A 21,099-nucleotide genomic window follows, 5' to 3' on the forward strand; every position below is an offset into this window, starting at 1 on the left:
AAAGCTTATCACACGTTATCTTAGGACAGCAAACTTTGATCCACAAACCACAGGGAACTCACTCAGCATATATGATACATGATGCAATTGCATTGATTTCAACATGACAAATGCTGGCATTTTAAGCCCTTTTGATGAATCTCCAAAAGCTATGCAAATAAGCTAGTTTCAATAACTATAGTGTGGACCAGCCCCAGGTCATATTTAGGAATCTGGTTTCTAAAACCATTCAGAAATTTTCCTTCAGCTTTGTGTGTAATTTTAAAAAGACCTACTATGCTAAAACAAAGATTAAACTTAACTTTAAAGAAAGTGTCATTTTCCCACATAGAACATAAACAATATGAGTTTTTTTTTTTTTTTTGCACTTCCATTCACTCTGCTGTAAAATTAACCATTTAATCCTCATGTTTAAATAAATAGAAAAAAATGTACAGAGTAACTGTGACCATTACATCAGGCTCTTGTGTCCTGAAGCATACCTCCTGTTTCCTCTGGAGGCCTTTGTATCATCCTGTCCTCATTCTTCTGGGGGAGCAAATCGATTGTCTTAATAACTACACACAACTTCCAAGTTCCAATACCAGCTGGCTTACCTGACTGTCCAGCCTTTGGCTTACAGGCCAAATGTGGGTTAAAGGCAGCCCAAAGCAGCTAAGAATGCCATCCAACACAATACTATAAATTTATTGAAATGTTTTCCCAGTATATTCTTTTCTAGAAGAAAGGAACTAATACTGTACGGCAAGATTAAATCCCAAAGCAAAAGATGCATGTATTAGATTAATTAAACATGGCTTATGTAACTTTGTTTATGTTGCTTTCCCACAAGCAAGGTGATTTGAACAGGTAAGCCCTCTGTTGATTTCAGTGATATTTGTCCTTTGTTGGTTGCACATAATCCAAACAGATGCTGCACTTGGCCATCACAATCACAGGATGACCATGAACCAGTGAAGTTACTCTAATGTCTCGTGCAGGCCTAGTCCGACCTTCAGACTGGTCAGCAGTTTAAATAAACAAGATAATGAAAAGGCCAGCACTTTCTTCCTGGGCCTTGCAGTAAAAGGCAATCTTTATTATTGACGACAAGTTCAAAGTTCATTGTATTCTCTGCTGTCAATATAAGTTTCTGGACCTTTCCACCCCACCCCCCCCTCAGCTTTTCTGATACCTTGGAAGTTCTAGAACTTGGAAGTTAAAGGTACAAACTCTAGAACTAGGAAGCCAAGATCTAAATTCCTGTTCTAAGGATTGTAGTTCAGCCATGGACTGGACACGTCACACCTCTGAGCCTCGATAATTTATCTGGCAGCGTGTAACAAGCCCAAATCAACAGCCGCTGAATGTAGGATTTACACTCTGACACCAAGTGACTACAAGCATAGAGGTCACATCTATGACTAATATGTCATATCCACATAGCCACCAGGTACACTCCTGCCCTGCCTCCCCACCCATCCCCCTCCCCCCCACCCTGTGTGTGTGTTAGCTTTCACAGCCCAATATGGCACCAAGAACTCCTTCCACTTCACCCAGATCCCAGATGATGGAAAGGATTGGAATGTGGGTTTCTGATTCCTTCAGGTGCTCAAATACCACAGACTAAATATTTTCCCATCCTTCTCTTTTTCTTTCCTTCCCTCTTTCCTTCCTTCCTTCCTTCCTTCCTTCCCTCTTTCTTTCTTTTCTTCCTTCCTTTCCTCCTTTCTTCCCTTCCTCACCCCCTCTCTTACTTCCTTGTTTGCTTTTCTTTTGCTTTTCTTTCATTTGTTAACACATTTCTCAGAGGCTGCTGGTTTAGACTAAAGCAATCCAACAATCTGGGATCACTTACACTAAAATCCCAAATTAGAATCAGAGACCAGGTGGCCTACTTTACCTTATAGGAAATCAGAGCAGTGTGTACACAGGCCAGCTTGAGTGTTGGCGTCCAGGATTCACCCCACAGTCCACTCAGACACCAATCTCAGTCAAGCAGACCCTGGGAATGATGGGTCAAGCAGATCCTACTCAGAAACTGAGACTATGACCCTGACTGTTTCCCAGGGAGAGCTTATAAAGGCAAAACTCACAAAAGCTCATACACATGTACAGGAAGTACTGTCCGGCAGTTGTGGTGGTTGGTTCGAATCCAAGCTTATAGTGTCTAAAGCTATTTGCTGTTATTGGCTCTAAAGGAGGGTGAGAGTCTGGAGAATTTCAAAGAACACCAAAGCATAGAACTTAACAGGATATGCCGCTAATGGTTAACTTGGGCATGAGAAAGATGCTCTGTAAGAATGTAACTTGGCTTGCTGGAAGCATAAACAAAATGGATACAGTAAAGGCAATGGCTACCTAGGTCTTAACAAGAGTACTGTCAAAAGAAAATCCTCCTGCTTTAACCTTTACAAGTCAAGTATCTTTGAAATGATCATCTATTTTTCTATTGCTGCCCTTTCCTGTCTGCAAAACTAATCTCTTGTGTTCAGTATCTCAGAATAAAACAGGGCTCCTATAAAAGTGGACCACAAGGAGTTCAAATTTCCTCAGGAGTCCTGGAGCCTAAAGGCACAGGAGGAATGTTCAGCCGGAAGAGCTTTTACCCAGTGCTGACCACCTGTCCCACGGCTAAGTCAGCATATTCAGATTGCCCATCTTTTCCATAAGGTTGATATACTGCCACAAAGAAGGGAGAGAGAAATTGATAGTCATTCTCTTTCTCTGCTATTGTAAATAAATTGTAAATAAACCCAAATTTCTTCATCAACTCCATTACAAATTTCTTTGAAATTCAAGGAAATTATGGCCGAGAATTTATGAATCTTTGTGTTCAGTGTAGATATTTAAAAGGCCATTAAAAAAGCAACAGTTTAGCAGGCAGATGGTTGGTGACTTTAAAAGACTTATAAAGCAAACATTGAAATGTTAAAACCTAACTCCTAATGACTCTTGGTGCCTTAAGGCAAATGTCCTGTCTCAAAAAAGACCACTGGAGTTTGAAAGACTTACTTAAGAGATTTAGCCTTATCCAGACATGCACGCCTTCACAGTGGCTGGAATGACCATAACTACCTTCAAGAACTCCCTCCAAGCTTTCGGATACCCTGTGAGATTGCACAATGACCGTGGAACAGGTTTCACTGCCCAAGCTACCTACAGAGAATTGGTGCATTTCCTGGGAATACAGTGGGCTTACTGTGCACCCAGTCATGCACAGGTTAATGATGCTACTGAACAATGGGTGTCTGGCTCACACAGCACCAGGGCAATGTGGAAACTAATCATTGCACCACAGCACAAGGGAGACACAGCACTGCAGCACATGTGAGAAATACTGAGGTTGGTGGCTGCTTGGGTACCTAGGCCATATGCCTCTGATATCCAGTCTGTGATAGCAAATTCGGTATATGCATCATTTGTTTTTATTCTTTATGTTTTTCCTGGAGCTGTCTTGCTGTTCAACACACTTGTTACCCCAGGTAGGGTCCTTTACACTAACCTGAAGGCAAAGGTTCCCCTGAGTGTGTCCACTTAAAGTGACTACCACATTACCACTTGTTTTTTGGTGTTTGTTTGTTTGTTTGTTTGTTTTGGTCTCTATTTTTTGAGTTTCATTTTCTTATGTTGTTTGGCTTTTGATTTTCTTTCTTTTCTCCTCCCCTCCTGACTCCTCCTTCTCCTTCTTTAATTTCCCCCTTTATTAAAAATTGATTCTTCTTTCATATAATACATTCTGATTACAGTTTCCCCTTCTTTTACTCCACCCAGTTTCCTCTCCCCTCGGTCCAAATCCCTTTCTGTCTCTCATTAGAAAAGAACAAACTTCTAAGAGATAACAGCCAAACATGACAATATAATATATAATAGGATGAAGCAAAAAATTATTATATCAAACTTGACATTATATTATATTAAACATGACAACTCAAAAGGAGAAGAAGACTCCCAGGAGCAAGTACAATAGTCAGAGACCCATTCATTCTCATAATCAGGAGTCTTATAAAAACACTAAACGATTAGCTATTAATATAGACATATATAATATAATTTTATAGGATGTAATATATATATTGTATATATCATATATTATATAATTGTCTATTGTATAATATATAATACATTATTTATATGTAGCGACAATTTTGAAATTTTGGTTCTTTAAGAAACACAGAAATATCTATAAAAACGTGCTTTCCATTTTAATCCCAGGTATAGGGATGTGGGGCTGCTTCAGACTGCCCACAGCAGCTAAGCAATGGCTGATTTGCCTTGCACTCTAGCAGAGGCATGGTTTTGCCAGCAGCAGATAGTTTCTACAAGTGTGATGACCTTTAGAATTCTGGGAAATTTTCAAAGGGTATATAAATGCCAGGGCCCGGAAGTGAGGGGTGGTGGTGGTACTTGTTGGTCACTTAGGGAGGTTGGTGTTTGCTTTGCTAGTAGCCATGGTCAAAGAAGAAACAAAAGGAAAGAAATTAGATTCAGGAATCTCTCTTTCTCCCTCTATCCTTCTTTCTCTTCTATCTAGTGATGGGGGTTAGAGCGGATGATAAAGGGTGGGGAAAAGCAGAACCTACAAAGTAGCAAAGACCAGCTACATTGTATTATATATAATATATAATAAAAAAACCAAAGGCTATAATATAGACACAGAGGACCTGGTGTAGATCTCGTGTAGACGCTGGGCTTACTGCTTTAATCTCTGTGATCTCATATGTGCCTTGCTTAGTTGATTCAGGAGGCTTTGTTCTCCTGATGTTCTCCAGGCCCTTGGCTCTAACATTGTCTGCCTCCTCTTCTGCAGCATTCTCTGATCTCTGAGGGAAAGATTGGAGACCTCCAATTTACTTAGATTCTCTCTCTACATAATGTCTGGCTGTGGATTTTTTGCATCTGTACCCATCTGCTGCCAGAAGAAGCCTCTCTGATGATGACTAGCTAAGGCGCTGATCTATGACATCAGCAGAATATCATTAGGAATCATTTTATTGCTTATTTTTTTATTTTACAGACCAGTAGTCTTTGGTGTTAGTATAGGCCTCTGGACTATCTAGTCTCCTGTTCTTGGTTACCCAAACAGTGTTGGCTATGGATTCCTTCTCATAGAATGGGCTTTATGTCAAATCAGATATTGGTTGGCTACCCCCATAAGTTCTGTGCCATCATTGCTCAAGCATATTTTGTAGGCAGTACATAAAGCAGATCAAAAGTTTTGTGACCGGGTTGGTGTCTATGTTTCTCTTTCAGTAGCCAGCACAGTACCCTCCCACACCAGGTCGGGGTGAAGGTTCCATGTATGCACCGGCTTGATTTAAAGTGAGTTGTGTTCAGTGAATTGTGTGGGTGTTGTCCTCAGCAAAGGGGCCACCCCTATCTGTTTGCAGAGAGCAGCACTTTTTCTTAGCAATAGCATGGGTTATTTGGGGGGATTTCCATGGGACCCCTTTGGTCAGCAACTCAGTTGCATGCAATCCTCACCTAGCTACAAGAGATGGCCAATTGAAACTCTGTGTCCTCCATTACTAGGAGTCTTCACATTTCCACTGCACCAGGGTTTCACTCCGTACCCCCAAAATGTCCCTCAATTCTAGCTGAACTCTCTCCTTCCACTGAGTACCCTCCAACCTGATTTCCCACCTTGTTTCCATCTCTTAGTCCACCCATAAATCTACTCTATTTCTCCCTTCTTTTTACCTAACCTTTCTGAGTCTACGGATTGTAACTTTGTTATCATTTCCTTAACTGATAATATCCACATGTAAGTGAATAAGTTTATTTTTGTCTTTCTGACTCTAGGTTACCTCATTCAGGATGATTTTTTTTTCCTAGTTCCATCCAATAGCCTGTAAATTTCATGACGCCATTTTTTTTTTTTTTTAATAAAACAGGCAAGTAGTACTCCAGTGTATAAATTACCACATTGTCTTTATCCATTCTTCAGCTGAGGGACATCTATGTGGTTTCCAGCTTCTGGATATTATGAGTGAAGTCACAGTGAACGTGGTTGAGCAAGTATTTTTGTGGTAGGATGGAGCATCCTTTGGCTATATGCCCAATAGTGGTATAGCTGAGTCTTGAGGTAGATCAATCCCCAACTTTCTGTTGAACCACCATATTGGATTCCATAGAGGCTGCAGAAGTTTTCACTCCCACCAGCAATGGATGAGTGTTCATTCCTCTTGCTCTACATTCTTTCCAGCATGAATCGTTTCTTGTGTTTTTGATCATAGCCATTCCGACAGATGTGAATTGGAATCTAGAAGCTATTTTAATTTGCATTTTCCTGATGGTTAGGGTTGTCTTGATTAGGGTTTTATTGATGTGAAGAAACAAGGACAAGTCAACTCTTATAAAGGAAAACATTTGATTGGGACTGGCTTACAGCCTCAGATGTTCAGTCCATTGTCATCATGGCAGGCAGCATGCAGGCAGAATGGGTGCTGAAGGAGCCAAAAGTTCTTCATCTTGATCCAAAAGCAGCAGAAGGGTGTCCTGTCCAGCAGGACATTAAACAGAGGTCCGGGGAGATCACCTTGGGGGGGGTGGTTAAGGAGGCAAAGACACAAAGAAACACGGCTTGTCCATAGTTTGATCAAACCGTAATTTTTACTGTTTCACACGGGGTTATATACACAAAAAGGCAGGATGTGGGGAAGGGGATGATGCAGGAGCCTAGGTGTTCAGGGGGAGTACAGATATCTTCCAGAACAGAGTGTCAGCTGGGTGAAGGTTCAGGGGACAGGACACTATGACTCCACCTATGATTCACTTGTCCTAATCTAAGTTGGTACTATCTACCAAGGCTACCCAAAGTCTATGACTATTTAGGCTGGCAATTTTCCACCAAAGCTGCTTGTTTACAATAGCTGTTCCAGTGTTTTTCCACAGAGACCCGAGACTTTGTGTTAGCAGGCTGACTTAGGCCTTATGGCTGATTTTAGGCCTTCAGGTATAAGCAAAGCTGCCCCTGACAGAAGGGGAGTGTCTAGGCTCTGAATACACATTAGGTAAAGCTTGAACAGGAGACCTTAAAGCCTGCCTACACAGTGACACACTTCCTCCCAACAAGGCCACACTTCCTAATAGTGCCACTCAGTATGGCCAAGCAGCAAAACACATGAATCTATGGTAGCCAAACCTATTCAAATCACCATAGATGATTGAATCAAATCACCATTTCTTAAAGTGTTCCTCAGCCATTTGAATTTCTTCTATTGAGAATTCTCTGTTTAGATCTGTACCCCATTTTAAACTTAGATTATATATATATATATTTTTTTTTCTTGTTTCCTTTTTGTATTTTGGACATTGGTCCTCTATTAGATGTGGTGATGGTAAAAATCTTTTCCCATTCTGTAGGCTGCTGCTTTATCCAAGTGACAGTATCCCTCACCTTACAGAAGCTTTTCAGTTTCCTGAGGTCCCATTTATAAATTGTTGATTTTAATGCCTGCGCTATCGGTGTTCTGTTCAGAAACTCATTTCCTGTGCCAATGCATTCAAGTTTATTCCCCACTTTCTCTTTTATCGGGTTCAGTGTATCTGTTTTATGTTGAGAGCTTTCATCCACTGAGACTCAAGTTTTGTGTAGGGTAGTGTGCATGGATCTATTTGATTATTCTATATGGAGACATCTAGTTTAATCAGAGCTATTTGTTGAAGATGCTTTCTTTTTTCCAGTATTTCTGACTTCTTTGTTAAAAATCAAGTGCTCACATGTGTATGGATTTATGTCAGGGTCTTCATTTGATTCCATTGATCAATGTGACTGTTTTTATGCCAATAGCATGTGGTTTTTATTGCTTATCACTGTAGTAGAACTAGAAATCAGGAATGGTGAGACCTCCAACATTCTTTAGCTATCCTGAGTTACTTTTGTTCCATGTGAAGCTGAAAACTGTCCTTTCAGGGTCTGTAAAGAATTGTGTTGGAATATTTATGGGGACTGCATTGGATCTGTAGATTGCTTTTGGTAAAATGGTCATTTTTGCTATGTTAATCTTGCCACTCTCTAAGCATGGGAGGTAGTTTCATCTGATATCTTCTTCAATTTCTTTCTACAAAGACTTGAAGTTTTGGCATACAAGTCTTTCCCTTGCTTGGTTAAAGTTATCCCCAAATATTTTTCTATTATTAGAGGCAACTGTGCAAAGCATTGTTTCTCTGATTTCTTTCTCAGTCCATTTGTTATTTGTTTATAGAAGAACTACTATTTTTTTCCAGTTAATCTTGTACCCAGCCACTTGCTGAAGATGTTGTATTTATCAGCTGTAGAAGTTCCCTGGTCTGCAAGTAACAATACTTTGACTTTTTTCTTTCCAATTTGTATCCCTCTGATCTCGGTCAGTTTTCTTATTGCTCTAGCTAAAACTTCAAGTATTATGTTGAATAGATGTGGAGAGAGTGAACAACCTTGTCTTGTTCCTAATTTTAGTGGAATTGCTTTGAGTTTCTCTCCATTTAAGTTGGTGTTAGCTATGGGCTTGTTGTAAACTGTCTTTATTAGATTGAGGTATGTCCCCTTTATCCCTATTCTCTCCAAGACATTTACCATGAGGGGGGACTTTGAGCTGGGATTCTTCTCCTTCTTCTGTACTAATTATTCTTAGGTTTGGTTTTTTCATAGATTTCCTAGACATTTTGTGTCAGAAGTCTTTTAGATTTACCATTTTCCTTAACCGATGTATCCATTTCTTCTATGCTATCTTCAACACTTGACCTTCTCTCTTCCATCTCTTGTACTCTGTTGGTAAAGCTTGCCTCTGTAGTTCCTGTTTGAATTCCTAGATTTTTCACTCCTAGAATTCCCTCAGTTTTTGTTGTCTTTGTTGACTCTATTTCCATTTTCATGTCTTGAACAATTCTATTAATTTCTTCCAATTTTTTTTGTGTGTGTTTTCTTGGATTTCTTTAAGGGACTCAGTCCTTTCCTCTTTAAAGACGACCTTAAGGACCTCTATCATCTTCATAGTTGGTTTTAAGGTCTTTTATTTGTGCTTTACATATGTTATAATATTCTGAACTTACCTTGGTAGGATAGCTGGGCTGTAGTAGAGACATATTGCCCTGGATATTTTTTATTGTGTTTTTACACTGGTATCCAGACATCTGGGTTTAGGAGGATAACCAATCTAGGTGCTGATTTCTGGTTTTGTTGGGTGGGTGTTTTGTTTCTTGGTTTCTGTTTCCTTTCTGTATTTTTGGAGAGTGTGATGACTGTGTATTGTCTGATTTCCTGTCCTGCTGATAAGGATCCTGGGATGATTTGGGGAAGGTTAAGAAAGAATGTCTTTGTGATCTGTTAGGGATGGGGTCAAAGAGGAAAGGGAGATCATCACAGAGCTGGTGATGGGACCAGGGGACTGGATCTCAGGAGCAGTAGGAGGGGTGTGGGTCTGCCTCTAGCTTACTTGCTGCCCTGTGAAACGTGGCTCATGGGTTAGCAGAGGGTGCCTGCTGGGTTTGGGGTCTGGGTTTGTAGTGAGATCTGTGGGATCCATAGGAGATGGGAACAGGGAAGGCGGCCACTGGGGTTCTGTTGCGGAGCTGGAATGAGACTGCTGGCTTCTGATTGTTAATGCTGAGATTAAAACAGGGGCCTTGTGGGTGCTAGTCACGAGCTTGTCGACGACCTTCATCTCCACCTCTCTCATCTCCACTTAGATGTCTACGGAGATTGATATTCCTAATCTGTCCACTCACATCTTTAAATAAATGTTTTTAAATGACTGGATGAGTGGGTAGATTGGGGTAGGAACACACATTGGAGGTGGCAATGGACTTGTATTCCTTCCTCTGACCTAGAACCACAGAACCACCCTTATTGCACAAATCTAGAAAGTATAGTCTTATGGGATATCATTTTTTTTTAAAGCTTCTATTACTGGAAGGTAATAGGAAAAATCAATATTAGGGGTACAATTCACAGACTCACCACCTTTCAGAATGTACAAGTGACAATAACTATCCGCTTATGATCTCCCCATTATCAGTCAGTCTTTCTTTATCCTGGGCACCAATACACATTGTCTCTCCGTGGTGATAAATTATTATGAAAAGCTTTCTTACATTCTGAGACTGAAACTTTTGCTGAACTCCATTAGCCAAGTTAGCACACCTTGCAAGTATTTAAGACTTGACTTATGTCTTATTTTATAATCTGCCTCTTTGTTTAACTTGCCTTCCAGAGGACGATGAAAGAGTTAACTTTACTTGTGTTGGATTTGTCATGTGATCACTAATACAAGGTAAGTTAACGCATACCTTTAACATAAGTTATGTATTCTTCCATGCCCCTGACTCAGATAGCAATGTACATTGTGTGTATGATAATCATTTGCTGAAAACATTAAAGAGATCAAAAGTGACCTTATAAACCAAATAAATGTTGAAAGCAACATGGTTATAGGTTTTAAGAGTTTGCTTTATTATCCTTACTCTTCTGAAGGCTCCTGGGTCAGGTGGAATCAGCCAAGTTCAGTTCCTTGTAAAACTGTTAAAGATTTCTGTAAAGTGTCCCCCCCAGTCCCTTCCCCCATGTGATGCCTTCTGTGCTGCTCATTAGAAGAGCTTTGTTATGGACAAATTCACAGGACAGCACTGAGGTGGACGCAGACTCAGACTCATAACGACAAACAGATTGCAGACAAGCCAGTAAACACAAGCTATAGATACTTGGAAGACACTGGGAGAGAAGCCATGAGTTCAAACTTAGGCTCGCTCTTGGTCAAATTACCCCAAGGGGGAAGTGCTTTGGTTTCTTTCCTTAAACTGACTCTGACAAATTTTGGTGCCTCTGCTTTAATGTGTTTAACTGATGCATCTCTTAAAACATAGCTTTCCCTGCAGCTTCTGTGAAGATCATTACTGGCTCCCTGCTGACTCCCTCATTCACAATAAACTTTGCTTCCTGCCTTTTAAGATTCTCTTTAAACCAGGGACTTTCTCTTTGTATCTTCTTTTTTATTAGGAGCAGGCCGATGTCTCCACCCCATGCAAAGCCCATACTCTTCCTGATCCCGATGTCCCTTTAATTATCTATCTCCTTCCAATGCAGTTTATTATCAGGAAATCACACTGGCAGGTATCCTGGTCTTTAATTAAATGTTGCTACCTCAATTGTACTTTGATCATACATTCATTGAAATATTCATGAGCCCCTTGTTTACATAGGTCCTAGATATGGACTAGATGCCACTAGGTCTTGGCATGAATATACAAAGATAGAAGCCATGTTGCCCCCCCACCCCCACCCCAAACACACACACGCACAAAGAGCAGGATACAGGTGATTAGCAATTTGAGACAGGTTGCTTTGGATATAGAAGGAGACCTATAACCCACAGTGGGACAGTCTGGAGACATTTCTTGTGGAAGAAACGACATTGAACAAAATGAGGAAGGCGGAAGGAACTTGAGAATATGACGTTAGTAACCTTTTTATCACCATGACAAAAATTTCTGAAGATGTGAACTTAAAAAGATGAAAGACTTACTTTAGTTCATAGTTCCAGAGGTTCCAGTGGTCATTCAGTCCACGGGTTTAGGGCTAGCATAACAATTATGCTGAACGCAAACGATGCCTCTTCATCTGTGGTCAATCAGAGACAGGCAGCAAGGTGCTGGGATCACAGCATTTTCCTTGAAACCTTCCAACTTCTTTCTACCAGGTCCCACATCCTAAGTGTTTCACCTCCTCCTAGTAGCACCACGAGCTGCTGACCGAATCTTTAAAATATGAGCCTTGGCAGTAGTGAGGTGGGGTACCAGATGGGGACAATCATGGCCCATATCCATACATGTCTACATGAAACACTCTTCAAAACAGATTTTGCAATCATTGTACTTCTTGCCCCTACTAGATAATGAAGGATGGCAGATATGCTACACTAAAGTATGCCATTTGCGCATCAATATTTTGCGCCTAGAGACACTTGAATAGGAATAAATGCAAGAGCCATCTTTGGGTCTCCCAAACCCCAAAGCAGGACATCAAACCACCATGTAAACTACCGCTATCCCTAAATACTTTTACCCGAGGTGAGAAGTTAAGGAAGCTAGAAATTTGCACAAATGAACCTAATTTAGCTAATTCTTACATTCTTTTTGTTTTCCTTTATGCCTACTTACTTTTTCATAACTATTTACTTTGTTCAGTATAAGCACTTGAACCTAAACACTTTCAGGATCCTCATTTTTTTTCTGTAAGGGCTCCCATGCATATACAAACTTGTTAAATAAAATTTACATGCCTCTATTAATCTGCCTTATACCAACTTCTCAGGCTTCCCACGCGAGCATGAGCAAGCCGACAAGACCCTGAGCCCGCAGAAACCACGCCCCCTGACGCCCGGCTGGTCCCACAAGAACAGAAGCCCCGCCCCAGGGGCCGGCCGCCGCCCTTCCCTAAGGCGCACTAGCGCGTCTCCGCCCCGTCGCCGACAGCCCCGCCCCAGGGACCCGCCCCCTAGGCCCCGCACTGGTCCGGTTTTCCAGGCGCGCGTCCGGCGACCCCGGAGGACCCGCCTCCAGGCGCGCACCCTCCCACGCGCCACGTGCTCTCTTTGGAGGGCGGTGCCGTGGGCCGAGCCGAGAAGATGTACTTGCTGCCTCTTCCGGCTGCCGCGCGAGTCGCGCTCCGCCGTCTGGGAGTAAGAGGTCTCTGGGATCGGGGTCTGTCCACTGCAGACATGACGAAGGTGAGTGGAGGCGGCTTGCTCTCGGGCGGCCGCGCGAGGCCTGGCTGCGGGCTGCAGGGTGACCGGGCATACCCAGGCCGCGATGTGTATAGGACGGACGCATCAAGTTGCAGAAATGAACTGGACAGAAAAGTTCCCTGGGTTTGCAGGACACCAGCCTGGGCCTGGCCTGCGACGAAGAGGGCTGGCGCTGTTTGCTGAAGGCGCGTCCTTTTTTCCTAACTGGACAGTGCTGGGTTCTGAAGGCTGAGCAGAACCGCTCACTCCACTTAACCAGTCTTTACTGACTCCTCCTTCTACACGCGCCTACTTTGTCAATTCTTTTAGTCCTCGCAGAAACCCTAGAAAGGACAGCGGCTGGATTGTCCCGAAGCCTGCTAAGGTTCCAGAGTAGTCTGGACCCCTCCCCCCGCCGAAGTGAAGTGAAAGGCCCTGGGGGAGTAAACTGCTGGATTGGGTTTCTAGAGGGCAGCAGTGTCCTTCTGGGGAAAAGGGTTTTATTGGGAGAGGTCATCTTGAAATTGGAAGAGCGTCTTCCCTACGGTCTGTGAGAAATTATGAAGGACACTCAGATGTGAAGGGTCTGGAAGGGTGTTGGCTCGCTGGAGTAGGTCATGCTTCCAGGATCTGGTGAGGGAGGAATGTTCCAGATGAAGCTTGAACTCAGGTCCCTGCAGTTATCATAGATAGCAGAGGAGTTAAGTAGACACCTTTCCAGCCCTGCCCAGTAACAGTGGACAGACAATCTCAGCTTGGTCTCATGGAACCCCAGGACGAGCAATCTTGGGAAAGTTAGAACTTAGCAGTTACCATGCCAAGGAAGCCTGTTTTCTTCAGTGGAAAGATGGGGCACCAGGTGGCGGGAGTACCTGGGGTGTTTTTGCAAAGGACCAAGAGCAGAAGGAAGGCATGTGCACTGTCAAAGTTTAACTAGGCCGGAGCTAGTGTGTCGGGGACTAGGTTTTCTTATCTAGCAAATGAGAGAAAAGTGCCCGATGAAGTGACCGAAGGGGAGCAGTATTTTAAAAGTCATAAATTGCCTTGTGAAGTCAAATGATGACAGTAGTTTTACATCCTCATTTCAGGTGTTTGGGGCCTGAAGCTTGTGACAGAGATGTAGGGCCACACCATTAAGTGCTTGGCAGAAGGCCCTGCATCTGCCCTCTCTGCGAAGTCACATACTTTCCCTGACTGACAGGGTACTTACTAAACAATGTGGACATCCCTAACCTGAAATTTGAAGTATTCCAAAAATCTCAGGTTTTCTGAGCATTCACTGGACACTTCTGAGTGTTAGCAGAAAGTCCTGTAGCCAACCCAGTGAGTGGACAGAGTCAAAACACAAGTATTTTAAAGGACCAAACCCTGAGACAGTGTTTCTGAAACAAGTGATTTTCAGGTTTAGGGTTGGCCCAAGATATCTCACATAACCCAGTTCTGATCATGCCCTGGCAGGGATTTCAGCTGCTCTGGTGGAGGTGCTGCTCTGCTCTTTACCTCTGCTCTTGGCCGCTCAGGGAAAGTTTTAATGGGATTGTTTGCTCCTTGGGCAACTAATGCCTTCTGAGGGATGTACTCTGATTGTATTTATCTTTCTTGATTTTTTTTTTTTTTGTATTTATCTTTCTTGATTTTTTTTAGGGCCTTGTTTTAGGAATTTATTCCAAAGACAAAGATGATGACGTGCCACAGTTTACAAGTGCAGGAGAGAGTTTTAATAAGTTGGTGTCTGGAAAGCTGAGGGAAATGTTGAACATGTAAGTGTTGCTATATTTGGGGTTCCTTTTGTATGTGTGTTTGTTTTGCATCGTGGGACAGGGTCTCGATATATTGCTCTGGTTGTCCTGAAACTATGTAGACCAGGCTGGCTGGCATCAAACTCATCACCTGCCTCATTCCCTGGTGTGCTGGAATTAAATGTATTTCCCATGAAACAAGGCAGGGTTGTAGTTCTTAAAGGCCCCAAGATTTAAGAGATTATTCTCCTTGTATCAGATAAACTTAATAGAGCCCTGACCAGCAGGTTCTCTGGAAATGAAAGTAGGCTCTGGAAGAAGCTGGGCAGTTGTTTGAGTGTGGGTGGGTCTGCAGTTCTGGGAAGTCATATGGTTTCTAGCCGGATCACAAACCTATTGTGAAGGATTGACAGGAATCTAGAAAGGAATAGATTTCCTCAGCCCACTCCCTAGGCTCAGGTTCACAATTCCTACTTTCCTGTCTGGCACGGGTCTCTAAATGTGCTTTAACTGAATAATTTAAAAACAGCCCAAGGTCCTGCCTTGTTAATTCATGGCTGTACTTTGAAGGCTTTTTTTTTTTTTTTTTTTTTTTTTTTTTTTTTTTTTTTTTTTGGTTTTTTGAGACAGAATTTCTCTGTGTAGCCCTGGCTGTCCTGGCACTCACTCTGTAGACCAGGCTGGCCTTGAACTCAGAAATCCGCCTGCCTCTGCCTCCCAAGTGCTGGGATTAAAGGCTTGAGCCACCTCTGCCCTGCTTGAAGGCTTTTCATATGTTAAAAGTAGGAGTGGATCATCTGATTAGCAAGACTATATAGCCTGAAATTCAGTGGTCTGCAGAGGGCCAGAGATCTGACTTCTCTCTCCTAGATTAGCAAGGTCCTAGAGGAAGTAGGAAGACTTTAGAGCTGCTGGCCACATTGGGCTGAAATAGTAGCCTAAGCCCCTTCAATGACCTGTTACTCAGGTAACGAACTATGTTAGAAGGTACCAGGTGTCACCTGCTAGCTATAGTAATTATCTGATAAATTCATTGTAGGACTTGTTTGTACCTCCTCTTGGTTGCTAGTTCTTTACTAGTACATAGCCTTCACAAGGACCTAAATCATTAGCCCAGAAGCTAACCTGGTAAGAGTCCAGAATGCAGTGGCCTCCCTGCAGGGTCCCTGTGGGCTACAGCCTCAGCCTCTGTGCTCCTGTAGAATACCTGGTCTCTGGCTACTGTAAAATACCTCTTTTGTTTGGAAATTGCTGTCTCTCATCTCAGTAAACAATCTGGGAACCGCCTATGCTGGAGGCAGTGTTTGTTTTGTTGTTGTTTTGTTTTTTGTTTTGATGGTGTTTCTTTTAGTAAAAAGGTTTCCACTATTTAGTACAGTCACCATCCATTGCTCACAGGAATACTTTGCCTATCCATGGTATTGCCTTCTTTTTTGGGAAAAAAAACCAAAAACCAAAAAACAACAAAAAACCAAAGACATGGCCACATTTGGTATTATAGGCGGAATTCACTATATTGTCCAGGTTGGCCTCAAACTCAGGACATCCAGTCCTTCTTCACAGCTTGCCAAGTTCAGGTATTATAAGCATGAGCCACTATACCAGGTTTCTCTGTTTTTAAATTGGTGTTCCTGTTCTGTCTAGCCTGGATATTGGCTTGGTACTTTTTGAGGTGAAAGTGCTGCATCTGAGAAGTCTAGCCTGTATCCATTGTGTAAAGGCATCAGTGAAGCACAGAATAGAAGCCGTTACCAAGAGTGTCTGCTGAAGCTTAGGTCATTTACCAAGAGAACAGCACAAACTCTAATGTTTAAAACAACCCTCTCCTCTTCCTTTAGATCTGGACCTCCTCTCAAGGCAGGCAAAACTCGAACCTTCTATGGTCTGCATCAGGTATGAAGTGAAGGTCATGTTTGTCTGGAATCCATATTGAGATCTCCCATGTACTCATTACTGTGGGTGCAGTTGTGTTAGAACATTTGTGGCTCCGCTAAGCAAAAGCGCTCCTTGTGATCATAAAGGAGAATGGCCGTCTCTCTAGCTTGTGTTCCTCAGTGTGGAGGGAGAGCACCGTCCCTTGTAGAGTTATTTGAAAGATAACCCTCACTCTGCCTCTCACATCTGTTGTACTTACCAACACACGGGGCTCCACTTTGCTAAACCTAGAGTGACTCTCTGTCAGCTCTGTCTCCCTCTATCATTCCTTTTTGGGGGAGCTGTTTAAAAAATTTACAGTGGTTGACTTGGTGTGTTTGTGGACCAGGACTTCCCCAGCGTGGTGGTGGTCGGCCTTGGCAAGAGATCGGCTGGAGTTGATGACCAGGAAAACTGGCACGAAGGCAAAGAAAACATCAGAGCTGCTGTTGCAGGTTTGCTTGCTCCTTTTACTTAATAGCCGAAGGTTCTCGAGGGTCCTTTCTCTTTGTCCACTCACTGCCACCAGCCTTACCCTGCTCCCAGGCCACAGCTCAACAAGTTCCGTTTATATAGACATGTCTGACCTTACCTAGATACAGAGGCTAGCTTGCAACAGTTTTATTTTTAGTATTTTCTGTTGGGAGGTTTGCTGCCAATTCTTCTTAGAAATATCTTCTATCAGAAATTGTGATGTGTAGATGGTTTTCTATTTCGTAATGCAACCACGGTGTTGCCCGACTTTTGTTTACAAATTAGTGTGGGATACTTATTCATTGCTAGCAAAATACCAGGGCCTGTCCCAGTTGGCTTGATAGGTGGGTTGGGGGAATTGAGGTCGATGTCATTGAGCCACTTTGTTGCCTAGCATCAGGAGAGCCTTTCCCACAGGACAGCTGCCCCAAATGCACTTGGAGAAACACTCTGAGGCAGCAGTAATTTGCTTGACTAATCCTGGCCTGGGTATATCATAAATGCTTATTAAGTTTACGTTCAGAGTTAAGTAGCTATGCCTAACTTTTATTTGGGAGTTTTTACTGACTCAATTTTAATAAATGCCGTTAATGATAGTTTTTGCTCAGTTGCTTGGATGTAACCTCAACGTCATCATTTCTTGGTCCTTTTAATCTGGCAGCTCCTGGTGATTGGGAAGCTTTGTCAGGAAACGCTAGCACTTCTGAAATACTCCTAGTAATATCTGCCTCTCACTGATGGTCTCTCCTTGTGAGGATCTGTGCCTTTGACCTCTGTACTCAGCTTGACTTGTGAGGCACATATCATCCACTTTCTAGAAGAGGAAATGAAAGTTTAGAGGCAGACCTCAGTTGCCAGTTTGTTCCCCTGGCACAGCACCTCATGCCTCTGCTTTGTGCTGACTCAGTTCTCTGCTTCTGCTGTCTGAAGCGGGATGCAGGCAGGTCCAAGACCTGGAGCTGCCGTCGGTGGAGGTGGATCCCTGTGGAGATGCTCAAGCTGCTGCAGAAGGAGCTGTGCTTGGTCTCTACGAGTATGATGACCTAAAGCAGAAAAAGAAGGTGGCTGTGTCGGCGAAGCTCCATGGAAGGTGATGGAAGGAAACCAGGGTGTGAGTGGCGCTCGCAGGCAGGCATCCTCACAGCATGTTTGGGAAATGAGCTGCCTGCTTCTCAGTGTCCAGCAGTGCTGTGTGGCTTGTGTGTACCCTATCCTGCCTCGGCCCTCTTTACAGTGTGATAATTGTCCGCAAGCTCTGCTCCTGGCTCTTGTCATGTGTGTGACTCCTCTGTGGCTCCTGAGAATCTTCTGTACTTGCTGGTCACTAAGAACCATTCGCAATGTAGGCTTTTCCCAGAAGGAGGGATGACTCGACAGAATATCCTAATAGGCTTTTATCCAAATACTTCCCATTGATCTCATACCTGCTGACACGCTAAACGTTAGACCTGTGTGGATGGGAGCATTCCATCTTTGCCTTGGTGGTCCATGGTGGAAGATGCTTTCAGAAGACAACTGACCACCTATTACTCCAGCTCTATTCCAGTCTTGACTGGTCTGTGCTGTCAGGGACAGACAGTAAGAGATCTTCAGCTCCAGGAGCTGTGATGCCAGTGGGTTGCTCTTGGCATAGAATGGTGGTTAGTATCTGCTAAAGACTGGTTGGAAATGAAGGTTCTGTAGACAGTCAACCCACATTCAAATCCCGTCCCCATCACTTGGGGAAACCTCAGTTAACCTCCCAAATCTGTATTTCTTCCTTTTTTAGATTTATTTTATTTATATGAGTACACTGTGGCTGTCTTCAGAAACACCAGAAGAGGGCATCGGATCCCATTACAGATGGTTGTGAGCCACCATGTGGTTGCTGGGTATTGAACTCAGGTCCTCTAAAAGCAGTCAGTGCTCTTAACCACTGAGCCATCTCTCCAGCCTTCTTTCTTTTTTTATATAGGAGAGTTGTAATCCTGGTGTGGAGTTTTGAGTTTTAACAGAGTCCCATTATATAGCCTTAGATTCGTTTTGAACTCACAATCTTGCTGCCTTGGCCCCTGCAGTGCAGTAAGTACAGGCATGTACTATCATTCCTGGTTGATATCATAGTGTGTATGATAATCCCAAGATAAAATGTGTCAGGTGGGTGGCACATAGTGAATGCCCTGCGATGCCAGCTATTAATTTGCCTGTCTCCATGTTGCCCATATTAGCTGCAGTCAAAGAGCTAGGATCATGCAGTGTGCACCTTTGTGTGTTCTCTCCTAAAGCTAATCCTTGCTGTCCAGTGGGTTGGGACTTAGATCAGGGACAGTACGGTGGCAGAGCCAACAACTCCCCCATCTGAATGTTTGCTGCTTGCTGCTTGCTGGCTTCACAGTTAGTACTTGGGCTGGTCATCTCTGCAGTGAACCGGACTTTGGGTAGGAATCCTTACATAACCTTTGCAGGTAGATTTACAGCTTCATATACCTATCAGACCACACACACACACACACACACTCTTGTTCTTTCGACACAAGGTTTCTTTGTGTAGCCCTGGCTCTCCTGTAACTTGCTCTATAATCCAGGTTGGTCTCAAGCTCAGAGTGATCTGCCTGCCTCTGGCTCCCAAGTGCTGGGATTAAAGGCGTGCGCCACCATAGCCTGGCAAAGGGAGAGATTCTTAAAGTGGACTGCTTAGCCAGATTTATCTTACTTCCTCAGTGGTGTGGGCTTGTTTTTTTACTCACAGGATGGATCTAGGTCTTTGGCAATCATTTTTTGCTTGTAGTCTTGATTTTTTTAAGATAAGTGCCTCACTTAGCAGCAGAAAGGCCAGTGTTCTTGAGATTATTTGAGCATAACTCTTTTTCTTCCACAGCGGTGATCTCGAGGCCTGGGAGAAAGGGGTCCTCTTTGCTTCTGGGCAGAACTTGGCCCGCCAGCTGATGGAGTCTCCAGCCAATGAGATGACGCCAACCAGATTTGCTGAAATTATTGAAAAAAATCTCAAAAGTGCCAGTAGTAAAACAGAGGTCCATATCAGGTAATTTATGATTATGTCATGGACTCATGGGATGGATGTACAGCCAAAAGAACAGTGTGTGCTGTTTGGCTTTATATCAATTTGATGCAAGCTAAAGTCCCTTTGGAAGAAGGGATGTCGGTTGATTTACTATTGATGTGGCTCACTGTGGGCAGCCCCACCCTTGAACCTGTGGTCCTGGGTTCTATAAGCAAGCAGGTTGAGCAAGCCACGAGGACTGAGTAGTAGGCAGCACCCATCTATGGGCTCTGCGTTAGCTTTTCCTCTAGGCTGCTGTTTGAGTTCCTGTCCTGACTTTCCTCAGTAATGCCTGTTTCCGAAAAGTGTAAGCCGAAATAAACTCCCCTCCCCAAGTTGCTTGATGGCTATGGTGTTTTATCTCATCAACAGAATCCCTGACCAACACAAGTCAAGATCCTAAATGGAGCCCACTAGCAGCTATATACAAAGTCAGGTAGCGCTACAATTGAGGTTTGCGTTCCTCACCTTCGAGAGAGTTATATGATTTCATACTGTGTTGTGTGATTTTTTAAAAATTTATTTTGTGGATTAAAATGGAGGTATAACTTTCATGTTCATTACTTTTGAGTAAAAGTTTAGGAGTTGAATTCCTAGGTGAAAGGCTAGCTAGTTAATTTTTTAAAAAATATCTTTATTTTATATGTGTGAGTATTTAGCGTGCACGTATGTTTCTGTAGTGTATGAATGCTTTGAACCCAAGAAGACCAGAAGAGGGTGTTGAATCCCCAGGAACTGGAGTTAAGACAGTTCTGGGGCACTGTATGGGGCCTAGGAATTGTACGTAAGTCCTCTGGAAGAGCAGCCAGTACTCTTGAACTGAGTCATCTCTCCAGGCCCTGGTTAACATTTACAGAACTTACAGGTTCTTATGTGTTGTCCTGTCTACGTTTCTGCTCATGATGTAGGTGAAGAGTGCAGTATACTGAGTAGACACAGAGTGAGACCCAGCTGCCTCGTGACCTTAACTACATGGTTGCCTTGCCGGGCCTCCCGAGTGTTTGTCAGTGGTACTCACAGTCAGTTCCTCTAGTTTTCATTTCCCTTTCAAGAACTGTCCTCAACCCATTACACACCCAGTGAGCATGGGGGTTCTGATGAAAGTAAACGAACAGACTCTTTTACTTTACTTTCAGAGTTGTTTCTCAAGGGATCTTTTCCTGTAAGGGGATTCTTCAGCATTTAATTGTGATCAGAGTTCATGGTTTCTGTTTGTTCTTTTGGGAAAGTCCCTATTTCGATAGTTTCTATG

The 21,099-nt window shown here is 43.1% G+C and overlaps 1 protein-coding gene across 2 annotated transcripts in view; it reads left to right on the forward strand.

Annotated features, from left to right (window-relative positions):
* Window positions 1–1,244: 1,244 nt before the first annotated feature.
* Lap3 (leucine aminopeptidase 3) overlaps window positions 1,245–21,099 on the forward strand; it is a 30,885-nt gene continuing 11,030 nt past the window's right edge. Inside the window, exons 1-8 of one of the 2 annotated variants that reach the window (XM_034509421.2) lie at window positions 1,245–1,432; window positions 10,173–10,232; window positions 12,269–12,683; window positions 14,325–14,440; window positions 16,258–16,312; window positions 16,683–16,788; window positions 17,738–17,897; window positions 19,665–19,829. In XM_034509421.2, the coding sequence (XP_034365312.1) occupies window positions 12,582–12,683; window positions 14,325–14,440; window positions 16,258–16,312; window positions 16,683–16,788; window positions 17,738–17,897; window positions 19,665–19,829 (704 nt within the window). In that variant the 5' untranslated portion in view covers window positions 1,245–1,432; window positions 10,173–10,232; window positions 12,269–12,581. Of the gene's footprint in view, window positions 1,433–5,232; window positions 5,302–10,172; window positions 10,233–12,268; window positions 12,684–14,324; window positions 14,441–16,257; window positions 16,313–16,682; window positions 16,789–17,737; window positions 17,898–19,664; window positions 19,830–21,099 lie in introns of those variants that run through there. The other variant, XM_076938462.1, reaches the window with a different exon arrangement.

The sequence above is a fragment of the Arvicanthis niloticus genome, chromosome 7 (genome assembly GCF_011762505.2).
Source record: "Arvicanthis niloticus isolate mArvNil1 chromosome 7, mArvNil1.pat.X, whole genome shotgun sequence".
In the NCBI taxonomy this organism is placed as follows: Eukaryota; Metazoa; Chordata; class Mammalia; order Rodentia; family Muridae; genus Arvicanthis; species Arvicanthis niloticus.